Genomic DNA, 22,645 nt, shown 5'->3' with positions numbered 1-22,645 from the left:
GACCAATATTATGATTTATATTACATAGCATGGACCTAATTTGAATTCCCAAATAATTACATCTGATGGAAATCACACTAAGACCAATCTCCAACACGTTTCACCAACCAGTAGAAACCCTTAATGCAATATCATAGAATAATCAATTGGATCCAAATAGGACCACCAAATTAGCATGCCAGCCAATGCAAAGCCACCAAACAATTAGAGAAAGATTAAGAACACCTTCAGCACATTATAAACCATTTCCATAAGCCGGACCAAAATCACTTAACCAAATCATCAAGTATCGCCAATCGGTAAAGCTAACCAGTACCAAGAAATATCAACCGAGAAAATAAGTGATAGCTTCCGAAGTACCAAATAATGAATCAATAGAATATGAAAAGCATATAACCATTCTAAATAACCATCCAAAACTAAGTCCAAGGATCTGATCATACCGAATCAGAATCAAAGCCAAAACTAAGACAAACACCAAGTCTAACCGGGATATGTCCAACCAGGATAGCAGAACCATATCCAATTGGGATACAGTGTTGACATCAATGACAACACTTAACCAAATCCAGCATATTTCCAACAATCTCCCCCTTTGGCATTGATGGAAACACTGAATGTGAAAATCATCCAAGTGCCAAGGAATGCCAACAATCTCCCAAAGATTGATCTGAAATAGAACTCCCCCTTTAATTAACTGAATTTCTCATGAACACCATCTCCCCCTTTGACATCAATGACAAAGGATGGGTACTGCCAAATAAAAATATTGAACTGAACAATAGACTACTCCCCTTGAGCAGCAACATCATCTCATCAACCTGGATCAGAAAATATGTATGATAGGCTTAGCGGATTGATGCATCCCTGCATCTCTATGTATCTTTCGGAGGGGTGGTGACCCCTAATTGATCTCTAAGATATTCAAAAGTATCTTTAGGAAATGGTTTTGTTAGAATATCTGCAATTTGTTCCTTAGTAGGCACATAAACCAATCTGACTTCCTTTGCTTCAACCTTTTCTTTCAAGAAATTATACCTTATAGAAATGTGTTTTGATTTGGAATGAAATACCAGATTCTTTGACATATCAATAGCAACAATATTATCACAGTGAATAACAATAGGCTCAACATAACTTACCCTTATATCCTTCAACATTTGTTTCATTCATAAAATATGAGTACAGTTAGTTGCAACAGCTAAATATTCAACTTCAACAGTAGATAATGAAGTGCATGATTGTTTCTTGTTATTCCATGAAACCATTTTTTTCCCAAGAAAGAATGCACCACCTATAGTTCTCTTCCGGACATCCACATCTCCTGCCCAATCACAGTCTGTATATGCACATAGTCTGAAATCATCATCCTTTGGATACCGTAACCCATAATCTGTTGTACCTGCCAAATATTTGAATATCTTTTTAACAACAATATCATGAGTTCCTCTAGGATCTGACTGAAATCTAGAATTAATACAAACAACATTCATTATATCAGGTCTAGTCTGAGTTAAGTATAGTAATCCACCAATCATTGATTTGTATCTACTAGGATTCACTCTAGGAGATTCATCATCCTTTGAAAATTTGCAATTGGTTATCATAGGAGTACCGATAGGTTTAGAATTTTCAAGTCCGAATTTTTTAAGCAATTCCTTCACATACTTAGTTTGACAAATGAAAATACCTTTATCAGTCTGAGTAATCTGTAAACCTAAGAAAAATTTCATCTCCCCAATCATAGACATTTCAAATTCATTCTTCATATCATCAAAAAATTTCATGCATAAACTTTCTTCTCCTCCAAAAATTATATTATCCACAAAGACTTCAATGATCACAATGTCATCATGCTCAATCTTATAATATAAGTTACTATCAACATTACCTTTTCTAAAACCGAGCTAAGAAATATATTTATTTAATCTATCATACCATGCTCTATGGGATTGTTTCAATCCATATAAAGCTTTCTTCAATCTGCAAACCATGTCTTTGTCTTCTGATAAATAAAATCCATCAAGCTGCTCAATGTAGACTTATTGTTCAAGATCTCCATTCAAAAAAGCACATTTGACATCCATCCGATATACCTTGTAGTTCTTGTGTGCAACATAGGCAAGAAACAGTCTTACCGCTTCAATTCTTGCAACCGGAGCATAAGTCTCATCATAATTAACTCCTTCCTGTGAATAACCTTTGCAAACCAATCTAGCTTTATTTCTCACAACTTGACCTTCCTCATTTAATTTATTCCTGAAAACCCATTTAGTTCCAATAACATTCTTATCTTTAGGCCTAGGAACCAATTCCCAAGTCTTATTCTTTTCTATCTGATTTAGTTCTTCTTCCATTCCTTTCATCTAATTCTCATCTTTACTTGCTTCAATAAAAGATTTCGGTTCAATTTGAGAAATTAAACATACCTCTTCAACAGCTAACCTTCATCTTATCATTACAGGTTTCCTTTTATCTCCAATGATCTGATCTTCAGAATGATTTAGCTTCACATACCTAGGGGGATTAGGATTATCTTAACTTTTTGATTCTTTCTGCTCTTCAACATTCACTGTGGAATTTTCTAATGTTACTAAAGCAATTGGATCAATGTTCTAAACTGATTCTTGCACTATTAGTTCTGATATGATGAATTCATCTTCTAGTCCATCGTGATATGATCTGATCTGATTAATACCTTTCTCATCCACCTTGACATTTATGCTTTCCATAATCCTATTCAATCTTTTGTTATAACATTTGTATACTTTGCTCTTAGTAGAATAACCCAAAAATATTCCTTTAGCACTTTTAGCATCAAATTTCCCTAATGCATCATCTCTTCTAATATAGCATTTACTTCCAAAATGTTTGAAATATCTAACAGTAGGAGTATGACCAAACCATAATTCATAAGGAGTCTTATCGGTATCACCTTTTATGTGTATTATGTTGAAAGTGTATATCACAGTATTGATAGCTTCTCTCTATTAGATATTAGGTAACTTGGCTCCCATCATAATTGTCTTTGCAACATCCAAGATAGTTATGTTCTCCCTTTCCACTATTCCATTATGTTGTGGGGTTCTAGGTGTAGAAAATTATCTTCGGATTCCATTCTTTTCACAAAAGTTGTTGAACTCATCAGATGTAAACTCACTAATCTGATCTTAAACATTTTATCTTCAATCCTGTTTCTGTGTCAACCATATCTTTGAAAATTTTGAATTTCTCAAGAGCTTCTGATTTTTCTCTCAAAAATGCAACCCACATCATTCTAGAATAATCAACAATAAGCAACATAAAGTATCTATCCCCTTGAAAAAATTTAGTCCTTGCCAGTCCACACAGATCAATATGAATAAGATCAAGAATTTCATTTGATCTATCATGTATGCTTCTGAAATAAGTTCTAACTTGCTTACCCATTTGACATTCTCTACATACCAAATTATGAGGTTTAACAATCTTGGGCAAAACTCTGACAACTTGTGTTGAACTGATCTTCACTATGCAATCAAAATTTACATGACACGTCCTCTTATGCCATAACCAACTATCATCAATCTGAGTAATCAAATAGGTCTTCTCACCAGAGTTAAAATGAAAGATATTTCCTTTGGTCTAAGTTCCAGATGCAATCTCCAATCCAAATCTATTGATAATCTTGCAATTTCCATCTTTGAATTGCAAATTAAATCCTCTATCCACTATCTGACCTACACTCAAAAGATTATGCTTAAATCCTTCAACATAATAAACATTATTAGTGTTAGTCTTACCATCCAGGGATATTTTTCCTTTGCCTTTGATCCTGCATGCCTTGTTGTCTCCAAATCTGACTAGTCTACCATCAAATTCTTGCAAAGTTAAGAATTTCCTCTTGTCACCGGTCATATAATGTGAGCAACCACTATCTATAACCCATTCATCCTTCTCTTCAATTTTAGCAGCTAAAGCCTTCTCCTTAGTATGAGTTGTATCAGTGACAGGTTCTGGAGAATCATCCTTGATAGCAATAAAGACCCAATCTTTACTGGAGCTTCCATTACTAGATCCACTTACAAGTTCATCATCATCAGTAATACCAAAATCATCATCACCAACATAGTAACATGATTTATCCTTATTCCTTCTAAATCAGGTTTTCTCTGATATTCTGGATTAGGCTTATAATTCCTCATAAATCTTTCATGATTCCTAGTAGCTCTTTCAGGACATCTAGAAGCAAAATGACCAATCTTATTGCATGAAAAACATTTAAAAGGTACTTTTCCTTCATACTTACTTTCAATTGGTCCTTTAGGGATTCTTCTAGCAATTAGGGCTTCCAACTCTTCAAGTTCTCTGTCTTCTCTCTCAATGTCTTCCAAATCTTTGGCATATAACTCTTTCTAATCTATCTTCTACTTACCAGAGGCGGATGCTTTAAATGCGGTTTCTGTCTTAGTAGCACTCTGATCTCCAAGTTCCTCAAGCTCAAAAGAAGTCAATATCCCAAGAGTGTATCTCTAGTAACAGGGGTACTTGACATTGTCCAGAGTTCATTAATTGCATGAGCCTTCATATTGTAAGTCGGAGGCAGAACTCTTAGAATCTTTGACATAACCTCATCCTCATTAACTGATCCACTGCAACATTTGATTCCCATGACAATCTCATTCACTCTAGCCATGAAAGAACTTATCTTCTCATCTTCTTCCATCTTCAAAGTTTCATATCTCACCCGGAAACCTTCAAGTTTTGCAATCTTTAGTGATTAGTCACCTTCATAAAAAGTTTCAAGCTTCAACCAGATCTGCTTTGCATTCTCCAACTCTATGACAATCAATAACCTCTCATCAGATAGGGCACTTAACAATGCTTCTTTTACTCTCACATCATTTTCAGCTCTCTTATGTTCATCAATAGGTGTTGGTGTTCTAGAATTAGGTTCATGAGGTATATACCCTTTCTCCACTATCTCCCAAACTTTAGCTCCAAGACATCTCAGATGAATTTTCATTTGCTCCTTCCATATTTTGTAATTTATACCATCGAATCTGGGACTCTCCTTTGGTAGGGATTAAATGTAGATCTTGATGTTGATGCCATTGGATCTCCTCAAGTAGTTAAGCTTCTACAGAGAGGACAAGACTCTGATACAAATTGTTAGACAATTCTGATATCGGAAGAAAACTGAGAGGGAGGGTAAATCAATTTTCTCAGAAGTATAATAGTTAATGGAGATTATAAACTTTATACCAGAGCTAGAAACCAACACAATGAAAGATAAAGCATGAAAGCACAGTACACACAACACCAATATTTTGAGGTGGAAAACCCAGTAAAGGGAAAAACCATGGTGGGAAACCCTACACACAATCAGATAATACTTTTGTAGCAGTATGTGAAATAATTACAATGGGGATTGCACTTGCAATTAGGCCAACCGCCTAGAGTGCACTACTCATCACAAAAGGAAGTCTTACTGACTTACAAACAAATCGGACTACAATCCAAAAAGAATAAACTATGGAAGTAACATCTTCTAATGCTTGATATAGTTCTAGTTAAGCATAGATGTCTGCCCTGCAACACCAAATCTTTCACAACCTTCCACTGAATGATAGATCATTGTTCAGACATAAACCTTTCTTTGATAATGCAGACATAGCCATTGACACCGAGATTACTTGAATAAGTCACCTATAAATACAATTCATCAACCTTAATGATAAGGTCAGCTAAACCCTAAACCCATAAACCCGTAATTACAAAAATTACATCACTTGATATCACCAGACCAATATTATGGTTCATATTGCATAGCATGGACCTAATTTGAATTCCCAAACAATTACATCCATCGGAAATCACGCTAAGACCAATCTCCAACACATTTCACCAACCAGTAGAAAACCTTAGTGCAATATCATAGAATAATCAATCGGATCCAAATAGGACCACCAATGTGAAGCCACCAAACAATTAGATCACGATCAAGAATACCTTGAGCATGTTAGAAACCATTTCCATAAGCCAGACCAAAATCACTTAACCAAATCATCAAGTAACTCCAACCGGTAAAGCTAACCAGTACCAAGAAATATCAACCGAAACATAAGCGATAGCTTCTAGAGCACCAAATCATGAACCACTAGAATATGACAAGCATATAACAATCCTAAATAACCATCCAAAACTGAATCCAAGGATATGATCATACTGAATCATAATCACAGCCAAAACTAAGACAAACACCAAGTCTAACTGGGATAGGTCCAACCAGGATAGAAAAACCATATCCAATCGAGATACAATGTTGACATCAATGACAACACTTAACCAAATCTAGCATATTGCCAAAAATTCCTAGATAATCATTCATACTATCCTCAAGGGCAAGGTAGATTTCTAGAAGATAAACCATATAATTCAAAGCATTAAGACCATCCTCGCTACCTTTCAAAGATTTAAGGTGGCTCACATCCGACAAGAAGGAAACAAAGATGTAGATGCATGCACCAACTAGGCTTTCGATCTACAAGAAGGAAAAACATGTGTGTGTCAATTTTGCCCAAATGACCAAAAAATTGAACATTTATTATTTCATAGTTTGGAATCATCTTTAAGTGATGGTTGGTTTTTTGAATTTGAATGGGTGCTAAGGAATATTCACCACTTCTTTCCTTCTTAATGGTTGTATGCTCAAGACAGACATCTTTAATGCAGGACCGAATTGGATTTGCTCTTACTTCATGCAAATATCGATATTATCTCTCACAGTATGAGAGTGTTAGACAGATCTGATACCAAGAGTAAACTGAGAGGGGGGGTGAATTAGTTTACTATCAAAAATCAGAACAATTGCATCTCAAAACCTTTAAACTGGAGCACAAAGAAACCGACACAATGAAGGATAAACATGAAAGCACGGTACACACAACACCAATATTTTGACGTGGAAAACCCAGTAAAGGGAAAAACCATGGTGGGAAACCCTACCCACAATCAGATAATACTTCTGCAACAGTATGTGAAATAATTACAATGGGGATTGCACTTGCAATCAGGCCAACCGCTTAGAGCTCACTGCTCATCACAAAAGAGAAATCTCACTGACTTACAAAACATCAGACTACAATCTGAAAAGATTGAACTGTGAAAGTAGCATCTCCTAATGCTTGATACAATTATGGTTAAGCACAAATGTCTACCCAGCAATACCAAAAACCTTCTACCGAATGATATATCACTTGTTCGCACATAAACCTTCCTTTGATAATGCAAACATAACCATTGATCCCAAAAACCATAATAACAAAAAATACATTACATGGTATCACCCGACCAATATTATGATTTACATTACATAGAATTGACCTAATTCAAATATCCAAATAATTATATCCATTGGAAATTCCATTAAGACCAAAATCTAGCACGTTTCACCAACTAGTAGAAACCCTCAGTGAGGTAACACAAAAAGTCTAACCAGATCCAAATAGGACCACCATAACAGCATGCCAGCCAGTGCAAAGTCACCAAACACTCAAAATATGATCAAGAAGCACCTTCAACATGATAGAAACTGATTCCATTAGCCAGACCAGAATCGTCTGATCAAAACATCAAATATCACTTATCGGTAAAGCTAACTGGTACCGGGAAATACCAATTGGGAACATAAGTGATAGCTACTGGAGCACCAAAACATGAACCAACAAAATATGGAAAGCATATAACCATCCATAATAAGCATCCAAAACCGCATCCAAGGATCTGATCATACTGGATCAGAATCGAAGCCAAAACCAAGATAAACACCCAGACAAATCGAGATAGGTCCAACCGAGATTGCAGAACCATATCCAACTGGGATGCAATGTTGACATCAATGACAACACTTAATCAAATCCAGCATATTGCCAATAGAGAGTTCCTAGTGGACGCAATGGTTTGTGTGGGATGGCAGCATTTTTCACTGATGTCGTCCGAAATTGTCAAATTGTAAGGTAATATGGGTGGCCGCATTTGAATTTTCTTTCCTCGAAATGACAGGCTCCTTTATGACATATTGACCAGTTGGATTTTTTATCTTGGTTGAGTTGGAATGCTAATTTCAAGCTATGAGTCATTATTATCTTCGGCAATGGAGTGTACGCTTGATCGAATGATGTCTTTAAGAATATTATATGCCTCACCTTGACATTGTTTCCTTGTGAAGTTTGAGAGTATTCATAGAGTGAGTTGTTATGCCACCTTAGCAGTATAGAGGCAATTTTTTTGTTGATGGCATCGAAGCCCATGGTGGCATTCTGGGGGCATATCTCAGATGAAATGCTTTCCAATATCTTCAAATTTGAAGAAACAAACTTCTTGACCTACGTCAAGATCATATTCAACGATGAATACTTGAAGGCCTAGTTCAAATATAAATGCAATGCAGATCTGGCTTCAATGTTCATTGCTTGGTGTTTTGAGTTGGAGGTGATGAATACAGTGAAATGGTTTCTTGATAGATACCTCATAGAGGAGTGGTGTGGGGGTTTTTAGAGTCTAATGGCCATGGCATGTGAAGGGAAAGGTTTTGTCTGTCTGTGAGGTGTGTGGTTAAAGGTGAGTGAATTTATTCCCCCTCTTTACCCCTTCCTTATTTGGAGTGCAAACTACACTAAGGAGGTCGAAGGCCTTTGCATATATTGGCATGATGGGGGTGAAGGAATATTTGAAGGCATTAGATGCATGGAAATTTGGGTGGAAGCTAGAGAAATGAGGACCATATGGAGAACGCTCTTCCCTTACAATTACATCTTGAACGCTGTGATGCATGTGAGGAAACCAAGAGGCTCCAAGAAGAGCTTAGGGAGAACACTTTGGATTGTATTCCAGCCAGTTGATCATCATGGTGCAAGTTCTCCTCAGACATTTAACGGTTATAGGGTATCTCTGGGTGCCAAAGGAACGAAAATTGTCATTGTTGATTGAATTTTTGATTGACAATTACACTGCAGTTTTATATCCTCTATAGCTTACATCTATACTATTTCCAGATGTAAATATTTTGTGTGTGATTAGCTTGTAATCAAGGGGTGGCAAAATGGGAAAATGCTAGATGGATGGGGGTGTTTTTTTGGCATAGGTCAATGGGGATTTTTTTTTATTGACTGATAAAGTAGATTTTTAGACTTTTTTACCTCCCTCAAAAGATTATGTACTATTTATATATTGATATTAATAAAAAAGACTCACTCACTAATAAAAAAAAAGGTGGGTTCAAAAATTCACACCCCAAAGTCTATGCAAGATATAACCTTATATATAAACATAAAAAAATATAAATATATACACAAACAATAAATTATATTATAAAAACCATAAAATCAAATGATACTATTACATTGCTATCATCCAGCGACGAGGGCTTCACTTAGTGAACCTGGGTTATATCACGTGCATTCATGGCATACTTTAAAAAAAAAACCCTTATTTTCAAAAAATATTGCCCTAAACTCCTTTTTGTCACCCCCTCCCAATACACAGCCTGAATTAAAAACCCCCTATTTTTAACATATAATTGCATTTTTTCATAGCCTAAATTAAAAACCCCCCTATTTCCACCAGATAGGCAATATATTGAGCTCATTTTTTTAGATATTAAACCACCCAATATGAATGCACATGATATAATATTTCCTAGCTAGTGAAGCCCCTATGCATCCATCTTTCTTTAACCATCCTAAACATCCTAGCCATCAAAAATTATATATAATAATTAATATTTTATTGAATAGAGAGTGTTTTCAAATTTCTTAAGATTACACATAATTCTCTCAAAACTCTTAAACAGTTATGTAATTGAATGCTTATAGAACAACACATAATAAGATTCCTAAATTTATAGGTAAAGGTCAAAACATATAAAAAAGATGCATAATTGAATTTTCTAAAAGGACAAAGAATCAAATCCACTTCATCTACATATAAACTACTTGTAGACTTATCCATATTTTTTTCAATATCATTCCTTTTCGTTAAACCGAATAGATAACAAAATTAACCTAGGATAACATGTTCCATGTTAAGTTGACAACATCCTAAAAATGCTTGTAAACACCACATTGACCACATTCAATGAAGTAGCAAGGTAAAGAAAATTATATTTATCAAAACAAAACTTAGCCATATCACCTCTACATGGTAAAATTTAGTTTCCTTCATCCAAAGGAATCCATGTGAATTGAGAAAGCTCTTGAGATTAAAGCGCATGGAACTTTGAGACTACCTAGACTATGACACATCTGTCAAACTAAAGCTACTCATTTTCTTTACTATAGAAAGTAGATTCTACCTAACAACAATGATATTTATGCATCATTGATCCTAACACAAACACCTAATATTCTCATTTAATTACCCTATTTAGTACTATTCATTTATAAATCTAATTAATGCAATATAGGTCAATTTGTGATTATTAAATAAAATAATTTAACTAACATAAATTTATTAAATTTAATAATCTATCTTTATGTAGTTATTAATTATATTTTATACATAAGAACTAAAATAAAATCATCTTTAAAAAGAATTGAAGCTAAATAAGATTAATCTTAAATAAATAAATAAATAAATCAAGATTTGCATTTAAGTAATTTTTGGAGGGATGTATTTAAGATATCTATACTAATATATTTATAATTTTTAAATTTATTATAAATTTGAGTTAAGAAACTAGATAGTCTTAAAATGGACAATTTTTCACATACAATTTAATTTAAATATAAATATAATTATTTATCATATATATTTATTAAAAAATATTGTTGTTTTATAAATAAATATTAATTATATTATTTTATAAAGAAATATTATATCTCATATTTTAATAAGGTGGGTCTCAAAAATTGTGTGCAATAATTAACATTTTTTACTAAATAGAAAGTGTCTTAAAATTGTGTCAAATTATGTGTTTTTGGTCTGCGAGCACAATGACCCAGCAAGGGCTTCACCAATGAAATGTTTTGTCCAAAGACATTTTTTAATTCTTTTAATAAATAAGTATTAATTATATTATTTCATGAAAAATATTCAATATCATATATTTAAAAAAGTAGATCTAAAAAATCACATCTCAAAATATATGCAAGATACAATCTTATATAAACATTAAAAAATTACAGATATGTAAGCAAACAACAAATTTTATTACAAAAACCATAAAATCACATGATAATATTACATTACTGTCACCCAACTTTATCATTACTGTCACCCAACTTTCTCAAAGCATCCTAAAGATTCTAGCCATAAAAAATTGCTGCAACAATAAGGTAGCCTCTTTTAAACTGCAATAGAATAAAATTTTTAACATAAGTGATGCTGGTGTGACACATCTCAAATGCCAAGTAGAACTGCTAGATTTATAAAGTAATTGTGTATCTGATCAGGCCACATAAAGACACAAAGAGAATAATATGAAAAATAAATAGGATTAATGTGAAAAATATTTGGAAACAAACTACAGTTTGTCTTATCAGATCAAAAGCTCTTGAAACTTTAGAGATAAGACATGGATTCAGTTTGATTACACATTTTCCATGTATTTAAGATTGTGCAGTTGACAAGTAAAAACATCCATGCAATATAAATAACTCTATATTATATATATACTTATATATATAAGTACACAATATTAAAAAGTAGTCCATGGTCAATGGTACAGGAACACAAATGACTTGAGAATGGTGAATTGTTTTTTTTGGAACTTTCATTCATATTCATTACTGCCTTGTGCCACAATCCTGCCTATAGATTTTGCAGTAATAGTGAATATGCATAACAGCGCCTGGTTTCTGTTTTTCTTGGTTTCAAATTCCAACTGAAAATTTCATCTAGCTTGATGGATAATCACAACCAATAAGGGGAAGGAAGCAAACAGAACTTTGAATCTCTGAGCTCCAATGCCACAACAATTAATCTAAGTTATACAGCAACATGTCTAAGAAAGCTTGGAAACGACAGCGAGAAGAGAAATCTGGAAAACATGAATCAATCACTTGCAGATAGCTTCTGCGTTTAGAACATCCTCCTGCACAGTAAAATTCCATATATTAATTAAGATTGAGCATAATAAAAGCAAAAGATCCTAAAGGAACAAATACTTGATGTAGAAGTAAGAGAATTTTGAAACAAAAAATCTTGAAAAGTTAATGAAGCGACGTTAAAAATAGCGTGAATGTTGTGAATGAAAAACGCCGTCTTTCACGATCGCAGCGATCCAAAGGAAGAAAAACAGATATTTTATTGTAGTTACAGTTTTATCTCTTTGACTTCTCAGTAGTTGGAGTGATAAAAAAATGGCCATAGGCATAACAATCCAGGGATTCCACAATAAAATTGTCTGCCACCATTCCCAAACAGTAGTTTAATGTTTGGTTAACTCATAATGCTCATTTTGACCTAAACAATTATATTCCTTCCTAGAAGAAAAGCCTGTCATACAAAGGATTCTAATTCATTTTTCTTTGCAAGGACTTGATATTAATTGAAAACATTTTAATAGTTAATTTCATTTCGAACGTTCAAAGGTAGGTATCAATGGCCATTCTGTATATAGTTCATCATTTACATGATGCAAAATAATTGGCAATACTTGTCAACTTGGGCTAATTTTGATTGAACTTACTATACGGTAGGCTCCATGAATCTTGCGGGTCTTCAGTTATTCTGTGAGTTGGACTGCTTCATGTAAACCAGAATGAACAGGAAAATGGAGAATGTTAGTCACACTGTAACATGACTTTCGAATAAAAAGTAGCTTACGGGTGGCTTACAAAACTTGTGCATATGGAAAAAGTTGTGCTGCAAAGTTTATTCTAGGTTCAAGTTCAGTGAAACCAAACAAATAAAGAAAAACGAAAACAAAAGCAGTAATTAATCTACACAATTTCAATAAAAAAAAAATCACAAAACGCTAAGTTTTGATTATAAGACAATTTGATGGGATAGAAATTCATCTCCTACAGGATTATTCACATTCATGTCTGCTATCCAATCAAGTGACCTAAGTTTAGGGGATGTCAAAAGCTGAATACCAATTGAGTAGCAGAAATAGAACAATCAGGTATAGGACACATTAAAACAATTCAATGGAATACATTCTGTACAGAATAAGGATTGCCTTTATACAACACTGCGTAGCAAGGCCATATATGCCCAATGCACAAACAAACAAGTTACTTTTATTTTCGTAAGCTTAGCTAGTGTTTTAAGAAAGTAAGATCGATCATTTTGCTACAGTTGCCTCTAAAGAAGATCCAACAAAGACTAATACATTAATTTTTTTCTTCTGAATCAAATAGTAATACTAGCATGAAGTAATTGTTTCAACATACTGCAAAGCTCAATGGGTGGCGATGCATTTAAGTTGTTTTCCTTACAATTATACCGATTTCAGTGACACTATTAAGTTCAGGAGATATATTCAAAGAAAAATTGCTGTTTCAGTCTTACTGGTAAGGATAAAAATCTGCGCTCTTAATAGAGGTGTACAATAAATGTCTCCAAATATTTTCAACCATTTTGGTAGACTTAATCTTTTCAACGATGAGCTTTCTACAGTGTATTAGTTTATATTTCTGTATGAATAGTTCTGATCACAGTTATCTATGTTTAAAAATAGCAGTTTAATATGTTTATTGCTTTCCTTCACATTAATTTAGGGTAGAGTGCCTCTAAATTCAATTCTGTATATTTTTTAGTGGACATTTCTGATCACATTTGTGATCCAAGTTCCAACAGAACTTTTATTCAGAAGCTTTAATAGGTTTGTTGCTTCTCCTGACATAAATTTAAGAGTATTTCCAGATTCATTGTATGTATTTTCTGCATCCATCTTCAAAAATCACAGCTTTCATTCAAAAACTTCAATAAATTTATTGCTTCTTCTAACAAGAATAATTTGTCACTCAAAATCTTAAATTACATTTTTGATATCCTTTCTGTAAAAAATTATTTCTTAATTGATATCTAAGATTCACTTTTCTTTAAACACAGTTAATCTATTATAATTCTTAGAATTCAATGCCTGAACTTCAAATGTCAAATTACAAAGAAATTACATGGACAGGTATGACCATATGTGTCCGCTTATGGAGAGAAATTGAATAATAACCACTTTGTGTAGTAGAAAACAAACTTATTTATATATAAAATTGATGGATGATGAGAACTATTTCTGTATATTACCTCTGAAACTTTAGATTGCTTGCGGTTATCCATCATCGACCCGTAATGAATGGTTGGAAAATGAGCCCACTGAAAATCAATTCATACAAGATTTAAAATATGATAAATCTTCCATGGCCTTAAAAGGTCTCAATTGGTTATAAAGGTAATGCATAAACAAATCAACCCTTTGAAAACATTCGGATTGTTGTAATAATATCTTACGTTTTTGGCAGCTCTGCTGAAAGCATCCCTGTGACTTATATCTGGAGTAGCAGTTTTGATCCTCTGAATTTCGTCTCTGCATCGCAAAAGGTAGACTTCAGTAACAAAATAATCTTAAAATGCTTTTAACGGCACAGTCAACAAGATTTGCAACTGTTCTCTATGAGATTACAGATTATTCTTACTTTATGAAACGATTGTAAGCAGATGGAACGCGCTGCTTTTTCTCCGGTTCTGCAACAAAATATAAGCACATTAATAACGAAGTGCCATAATTTACCCTCAATTCACTTTCTTCTTTCTATAATGGAAGATTCAAGACTTAACATCTTAAAAATTCTCCATAGCCGGTCAATTCAAACGAAAATTTCAAAATTCAAGGCAATGGAGCACATTATCCTATTCTTTATCAGTAAAGATTCTAATTTGCCATGGACGGAGGACTAACGTCTATAGGAGGAAGTTCTGCTTTCCTCGCTTTCTGAATAAGACATCATACCTCCCTCGTTACATGTAGTGATCGAAGAAGACGCAGAATCTCTGTTCTGTTCATATGCGCTAATATTCTGGTTCTGCTGTTGGCATTCATCACAATCGCACAATGAGGATTCCTCAAAATTAATGTCAATATCAGAATAACATAGGGAATATAGTGCAGTTGTAAAAAGGAAAAAGGAAAATGTTCGCCAGTCAATTTAGATTTCAGATTCGAAGACTCCTTTAAACGAGCGTAAAGACTATTTATGAAGCAAGAATATTTTGCAGTGTTTGAAATGCAGTTGTATGGTATTTATTCACAGCCAATTTAGATTTCAGATTCGAAGACTCCTTTAAACAAGCGTAAAGACTATTTATGAAGCAAGAATATTTTGCAGTGTTTGAAATGCAGTTGTATGGTATTTATTCACAGCCAATTCAGGTGGTAACTGGTCCAAGATTCCTACTTCCAGCGATTCTCTTCTAAGCATTTAATCTCATTCTCGGTGCACTTTCAAACTAAAATTTGTTATTACAGATGCAAGAAACACGGTTTTAAACATAATATCCCTAATACTAGAATTATAATGAAAGTAATGTGGACTGACTGACTGCTTATACAAGTTTGCTGCAACTGGTAACCCAGGAAGCGTAGTACAAACTCAGACGATAGCTCTTAACCACTATTATAGCGTTCATGTAATATTAGATTCGACTATGACTACTACAAATTGACATTATTGAACATTTCAGAAATTCACAAGCATTTTAACTAGTTCTTGACCTTTGCTGGACCTGCGATGGAAGCATCTCACAAATATTACTAAATCCATACGTTCTCAGTAATAAAGTTGCAGGATCTGCTCCATTTTTACCAGAAAGAAGAAATCCGCTATTCTCTGTGAAGGAAAGAGAAAGGATGTAAATATTCGAAGTAAGAGACAAAGGTACCTGCGCTGACTGCTGTGGTAGCGACTGAAGCAACGTTGCCATGTTTACTGACAGAAGGTTGGTGCAATTACCACATCTTACTGTCACAACCTTGAACAAGCTGCTGCAAGGAACGCTCACCTGGAAAGCACATCACTTTCAGATCCTTTCTCTTAAAATAACGTACACTTAAAAACTAGAAAACAGGTTTATAAGGGCAAACAATCTTGCAACCCATTGAAGTTACAGCGAAACGTCAATAGAACAGTAAAAGAAGCCCATATTTTCATATATTTTCACGGGGATTTGATATATTCCGCGGGAATCACGAGACGCGTGACGAAATCTCAACAATAAACCAAACCTCGTAAGGGACGTCGCACAGTGCCTTCCATTTTACATTGCTTAGCAGTCAGTATTTAACGTTTAGCCTCAAAATGGAGATTAAACGTTTAACCTCAAAATGGACACTAACTTTGCAAGCAAGATTTCGCTTCACGTTACAACGACATTTTCGGAAAAAACTTGAGGAGATCCTTTCAAAGAGAGTCGGTTTCAATTCACCTTTACAGGTCACTTTCTAGCAACAAGTCTACACGTATAGAGATAACTTTAAAGAGAGAAGGAAAAGGAAAGTGGGTCAATATTTATGGAACACACACAAAATTTACAGTCACATCTTACAAGACCACAGAGACGGAGGAGGCTACAAGCAACAATAACAATAATTGTTAAATACTTTACCGCGAGGACAGTGTTACAGTAGTTGCAGTGAACGTAGCACAATTGTTCCGACCCCATATCGAATCCGCCAGACATGCTGAAAGCGAGGAGCGAAAAACTTGGTGAGAGGGGGGTGAGAAGTATTTTCAAGGAAATCCGGCTGCTGTCTCCAGATCCCACCACAGAAAAGCCGCCCGGCCTCGACTCTGTGGCAATTAAGGCGTCCGGAAAGCAAGGAAAGAGGAGGAAGCTTCAAGAGTGGAAAGCGGGTAATGGGTGCCTCAAAGCTGAAGATCTGTGGGGTTAAAAACTACTCCGGAGGGAATAAAGCACAGAATCAACCTATGAATGCCCATGGGATGATGTGAATGACAATGATGATGATGATGATGATAGAGGAACAGGAACAGTGGTTGGATATGATGGAATGGATTCGCGCCTACCTGCACAGAGAGTGGGGGGCCTATATGCATTTCTAGGGCCTGAGGGACGCGGTAGAACGGAGGAGATTCGAAAAATTAGGAATGCCCCCAAATGTTACGGCCATGGCCCAGCCTGCGCTGTACGTGTGGCTATCTGTGTGTGTGAGCGCTACCAGAGCGGCTTTCCCAAGGATATACATACCCACAACAAACCCGTTTAGAATAATCATTCATCAGAACAGCCTACATTCCATTAATTACCCATAATCGCTTTTAAATAAGCGTGCCTGGCACGGCCGGCATAGCCATAACAATTTTTTGTTAAAACCCAAAACTACCAGGATTAGTAATTTCTGCGAAAGGCGGCGGGTTCTTGCCTTTACCCGCCGAATAAAGTGCAAATCTCTGTCTTGACCGTCTTTCTGGAGGGCGGTTACTTCCGGATTCCTTTAATGTGCACACAGTGGATAAAACATGGCCTTACAAAGTCCTTACAGAAGAGGACGTTTGTCCTTGCGCTTGTGATTAGACAGCTGCTACACACTTGCTCCACTGGTTTCGAAAAAAATGAGTGTACCAGCTCAATGACAAGTGGTTCAGGGCTTCTTTCGGCTATGGGGATTCGTCTCTCCACGATGTTACTGTCGCCGGTGGGATCCCACGTCTTAATGAAACTACAAGACGCCCAAGATACCCGACCCGACCCAAGAATTCTTGACGGAATACTTCCCGTCAAAGGTTCTCATCGATCAAAATACACTACACTACACTACCCCTGCCCATTATTCTCGATCCTCCCACAGATCGTCGAAGGTTCTGTCGTTTAAATCCCTCCAAGTGGGCAGCGCGATCGCCTTCACTCAAATTCCAGGGAGGTGGTATTCCACCGTCAAGTGTGGAATTTGTGATTCAGAAGAAAGCTCCGTGTTATCTTCCAAATATTCTTCTGTATCTCACCAAAGTTCCTGGCAGTCAGTTATTCGTTATTCAATCAACAAAAGAAAGGAAGTCAGTCTCGTAGGAAGTCAAAGAGATTCACCACAAACTTGAAAATCCGGCCATGAAGCATATTAGCTTACATTCCAAGCGGATCGTGTGGGGGCAAATCTCATTTGGACGACCATCATCATCAAATTCCATCTATCCATGACTCTGCGTTAAGCATATTGGCCCAAATTCATCATTTTCTCCCTGATTTCTTTGTATCAAATTCTTGCGTTAAGCATATTTAGATCTCTGCCATTGGCCAGCAATCATCTTCTTCTCCTTTTATCTTCCTAAATTAATCAGGAGAGTATTCCATTGTTGGCCCAAAACCATCATTTTCTCCCTGAATTTTCTCTATCAAATTCTTACGTTAAGCATATTTAGATCTCAGTTATTGGCAGGAATCATCTTCTTCTCTTTTTATCTTCTAAGTTTTATAAAGGAAGTAGAGCAGAACCTGCATATACATATGAAAAAGACAGGCCCTCAAAGCATCTTGTTCAAACCTTAGTCATCCTTGAGTACACTGGTAACAAACCTATTTTCCCAACATTTGCCTTTAAGACGACATGATTTCATCCCTTTGATTTTCACTTAAAAGGAAATTGAACTCTCCATTGTATTGTCCAATGGATCATCAATTTCATAATTGATTACATGTTGTTTTTATTGTATTCTAGGATATATAACTTTATGTTTTTTTGTTCCCTTTGATTTTCACTTAAAAGAAAATTGAACTCTCCATTGTATTGTCCAATGGATCATCAATTTCATAATTGATTACATGTTGTTTTTATTGTATTCTAGGATAAATAACTTTTTGTTTTTTTGTTTTTTTTGTTTTTTTTTTTTCATTAAAAGGTCTTTTTCATCATGGATATTGTAAAGAATACAAGTACTTATGATATTTATTTATTTTGTATAGATGTCTCAAATGTAGGGTGAAATGAATGTGGGGGTTTCTATCATTGGGATTTATTGTTGGTTCATTGTAGTTTTAGTATTCAATTTGATTTATTTTAGTGTAGTTGAGAATAAATAGTTTCAGTTTTATTTATTCAAAATATTTTTTTTTCTTGATAGGTAACGTAAAGGTTGAAAGGAAGTATAGCAAAACCTCGAAGCATCTCAAAGGGTGAGGTGTTTGTTCAATCCTTAGGCATCCTCGAGTATGCTAGCAACAAACCCTTTTTCTTGCCGGAATTTGTGTTTAAGACAACATGACTTCATCCCTTTGATTTTCACTTAAGGAAATTGAAATCTCAGTTGTTTATCCAATGGACCATCAATTTCATCATCTATTTTATATAATTGATTACATATTTTACTGTAATTGAGGATAAATAGTTTTTGACCTTCTTTGTTAGAAAGACCTTTTTCATGATGGACCATCTTAGAGGCTAAGGTTTTGGTTCAAGCCTTAGGCCTCCTTGAGTATGCTAGCAACAAACCTTTTTTGCCAAAATTTTCCTTTAAGATAGCATGACTTCATCCCTTTTCTTTTCACTCAAGGAAATTGTGTTAGATAGTTCAAATAACCGGAAGACAACTGAGAGGGGGGGGGGTGAATCAGTTGTCATAGATTACTGGAACTATTAGCAATTTAAAACTTTAATACCGGAACCCAAAAACATTAATACCGGAATACCAGTTAAACCAATTAAGCATAAACAATAATCATAGAATAAAAACCATCCACATGACACCATGATTTATACATGGAAAACCCGGTAAAGGGAAAAACCACAATGGGAAGCCTACCCACAGTCAGATAATACTTCTGCAGTAAATATGTGAATTACAATTGAGGGGCTTGCACTTGCAGGAAGGCCAACAGCCTAGAGCGCGCTGCTCATCACAAAAGGAGCCTCACTGACTACATAGAAATCCGAACTACAATCCGGAGAAGTGTTGAACTGCAAAAGATAGCATCTCTTATGTCTGAGTACAGTTTTGGTTAAGCTCAATATCGAAGGACTGAATCCTCTTACATAAACCCAATTCGATCTCCAATGATCGACCAAATCCTTTGCTTGAATGATATTACATTATTCACACATTACATTCCTTGACCATGACCTCTAACATAACCATAACCTCTAACATAACCATGATGATCTACAATGAGATCTTACATCTATATATACAAACCCTCAACCATAAACAATTAGGTTGGCCACCAAATAATAAACCAATTACATAATTACAAACCATGTCGGCCTTAGACCAAAAAAATAATATCCAACACATAAGACATCCTGAAAATGCATCGAGAGGTCCAATCCACACGTTACATTAAAGTCGATCCATAACCTAGATCAACCAAGACCCAGCATAGGTCCACACACTACAACAATGATCTCCATCTACCAAGTCTCGAACATGATCACCAACAGCATCCTGAAACTCCACAAGAAGATGTACCAACACCACTTATGCAATTCATCAAAGATCTTCATCAAAAGCTCTGTCGGTGAAACACTCGTTGTAACCAGAAACTAAGCTTCTAAGCAAGCAGGATAGCATCCGATCACCAAACTAAAACCAACTGACTGAATATGAGCATGAGTATCATGAACAAGACAATTCCATCACCAAACTATATCGGAGCCTACCGGATCCAAAACAACCAGAATCCACTCAACCTACCAGGACCAGAAGGGTGTCGGTAAAGCATCCAAACAGCTAGTGTTGGCATCAATGACAAAACATCAATGCAACACACAATAAATTCCACTAAATGGCCAACAATCTCCCCCTTTGGCATTGATGGAAACACTAGATGTGAAAAACATCTAAGTACCAAGAAATGCCAAACAAGTCTCCCCCAATGGAAGACAACCAACAATCTCCCACATACAACTCTGAATGTCAATATCTCTCCCCTTTACTTTTCTTATTCATATCTCTCCCCCTTTGACTTTCTCTTTTTATTTTTTTGTCTTTTTCACATCAATATCTCTCCCCCTTTGACATCAATGCCAGAAATCTGATAAAAATATCAAAGCAAAAACATAAACCATTGAATCACAAAGCTGACTACTCCTCCTGCGCAGTAGAATCCCACATCAGTGTCAGAATTAATAGTATCTCTGATAATGCATGTCGGACTGATGCCAAACCACATCAATCAAGTCTCTATCGAAGGGGGAGAAACTCCCAATCTGTCTCTCAGGTAATCAAATGATTCCTTGGGCAAAGGTTTAGTGAAAATATCTAGAATCTTCTCTTTAGTGTTCACATAAACCAGCCTAACTTCATTTGCACCTTTTCATTCAAAAATTTATACTTGATAGATATGTGCTTTGTTTTAGAATGAAATACCCGATTCTTTGATATATTAATAGCAACATAGTTATCATAGTGAATAACTACTAGTGCATCACAATCCACCTTTATATCCTTCAACATTTGCTTCATCCATAAAACTTGTGTACAGATAGTAGCAGCAACAACATACTCAGCTTCAACAATAGATAAAGAAGTATATGACTATTTCTTGTTGATCCATGAAACCAACTTCTTTCCAAGAAAGAAAGCTCCACTAGAAGTGTTTATTTGGTCATCAATATCTCCAGCCCAGCCCAATCAACATCTGTATATGCACATAAAGTAAATTTATCATACTTAGGGTACCACAAACCATATTTTGATGTACCTTGCAAGTATCTAAAAATCTTTTTCACCGCAATTTCATGATTTTCTCTAGGGTCACTCTGAAATCTTGAAATAATACAAACAACATTCATATTGTTAGGCCTAGTCTGAGTCAAATAAAGAAGACCTCCAATCATAGATTTGTATCTTGTAGGATTTACCGGTGCAGAAACATATTTTCTTGTCAATTTCTCACTTGTAACCATAGGAGTACTTACCAGTTTAGAATCTCCCATACCAAATTTCTTCAACAATTCTTTAGCATATTTAGTTTGACAGATGAAAATACCTTTGTCAGTCTCAGTAATCTGCAAACCTAAGAAAAATTGCATCTCACCAATCATAGACATCGCAAATTCTTTCTCCATATTCTTAGAAAATTCTATGCATAACTTATCTTCACCTCCAAAAATAATGTCATCAACAAATACTTCAATAATTAGTATATCATCATCAATGATCTTATAATATAAATTACTATCAACACTCCCCTTATTAAAACCAAGCTTCAAAAGATATTTATCCAGCCTTGAATACCAAGCTCTAGGTGCTTGTTTCAATCCATATAAAGCTTTCCTTAACCTACAAACCATATTTGTATCATCTGATAGTGAAAAACCATCAGGTTGCTCAATATAAACTTCCTCATCAAGATCCCCATTCAAAAATGCACATTTAACATCCATCTGATAAACCTTGTAGTTTTTATAAGTAGCATAGGCAAGAAATAATCTTACAACTTCAATCCTAGCTATAGATGCAAAAGTCTCTCCATAATCAATTCCTTCCTTCTAAGAATGTCCTTTACAAACCAATCTAGCCTTATTCCTTATAACTTGACCATCCTCATTCAATTTATTCCTAAAAACCCATTTAGTTCCAATAACATTTTTATTTTTATGTCGGGGAACCAAGGTCCATGTGTTATTTTTCTCAATCTGATCTAATTCTTCTTCCATAGCTTTTAACCAATATTCATCTTTACATGCCTTAATTACTGATACCGGTTCAAC

At 35.0% G+C, this 22,645-nt stretch overlaps 1 protein-coding gene across 6 annotated transcripts; it reads right to left on the bottom strand.

Annotated features, from left to right (window-relative positions):
- Positions 1–11,716: 11,716 nt before the first annotated feature.
- LOC131037536 (axial regulator YABBY 5) lies at positions 11,717–18,341 on the bottom strand. Of its 6 annotated transcripts, XM_057969721.2 has the most exons (8): positions 16,588–18,026; positions 15,865–15,984; positions 14,885–15,011; positions 14,622–14,670; positions 14,437–14,512; positions 14,233–14,301; positions 12,671–12,723; positions 11,717–12,073 (listed from the first exon to the last, which is right to left on the bottom strand). In XM_057969721.2, exons 1-7 carry the CDS (start codon positions 16,660–16,662, stop codon positions 12,703–12,705), a joined length of 537 nt encoding a protein of 178 aa, XP_057825704.2. In that variant the 5' UTR covers positions 16,663–18,026; the 3' UTR covers positions 11,717–12,073; positions 12,671–12,702. The 6 variants fall into 6 exon arrangements, with proteins under 6 accessions (XP_057825704.2, XP_057825702.2, XP_057825701.2 ...); XM_057969719.2 differs by lacking the exons at positions 12,671–12,723; positions 16,588–18,026 and adding an exon at positions 18,068–18,341; XM_057969718.2 differs by lacking the exon at positions 12,671–12,723 and having other exon boundaries at positions 14,885–15,008.
- Positions 18,342–22,645: the final 4,304 nt, after the last annotated feature.

Source organism: Cryptomeria japonica, chromosome 6 (assembly GCF_030272615.1).
Source record: "Cryptomeria japonica chromosome 6, Sugi_1.0, whole genome shotgun sequence".
NCBI lineage: Eukaryota > Viridiplantae > Streptophyta > Pinopsida > Cupressales > Cupressaceae > Cryptomeria > Cryptomeria japonica.
The sequence above is the reverse complement of the archived record's forward strand: the minus strand, read 5'-3'. Positions and strand labels throughout refer to the sequence as shown.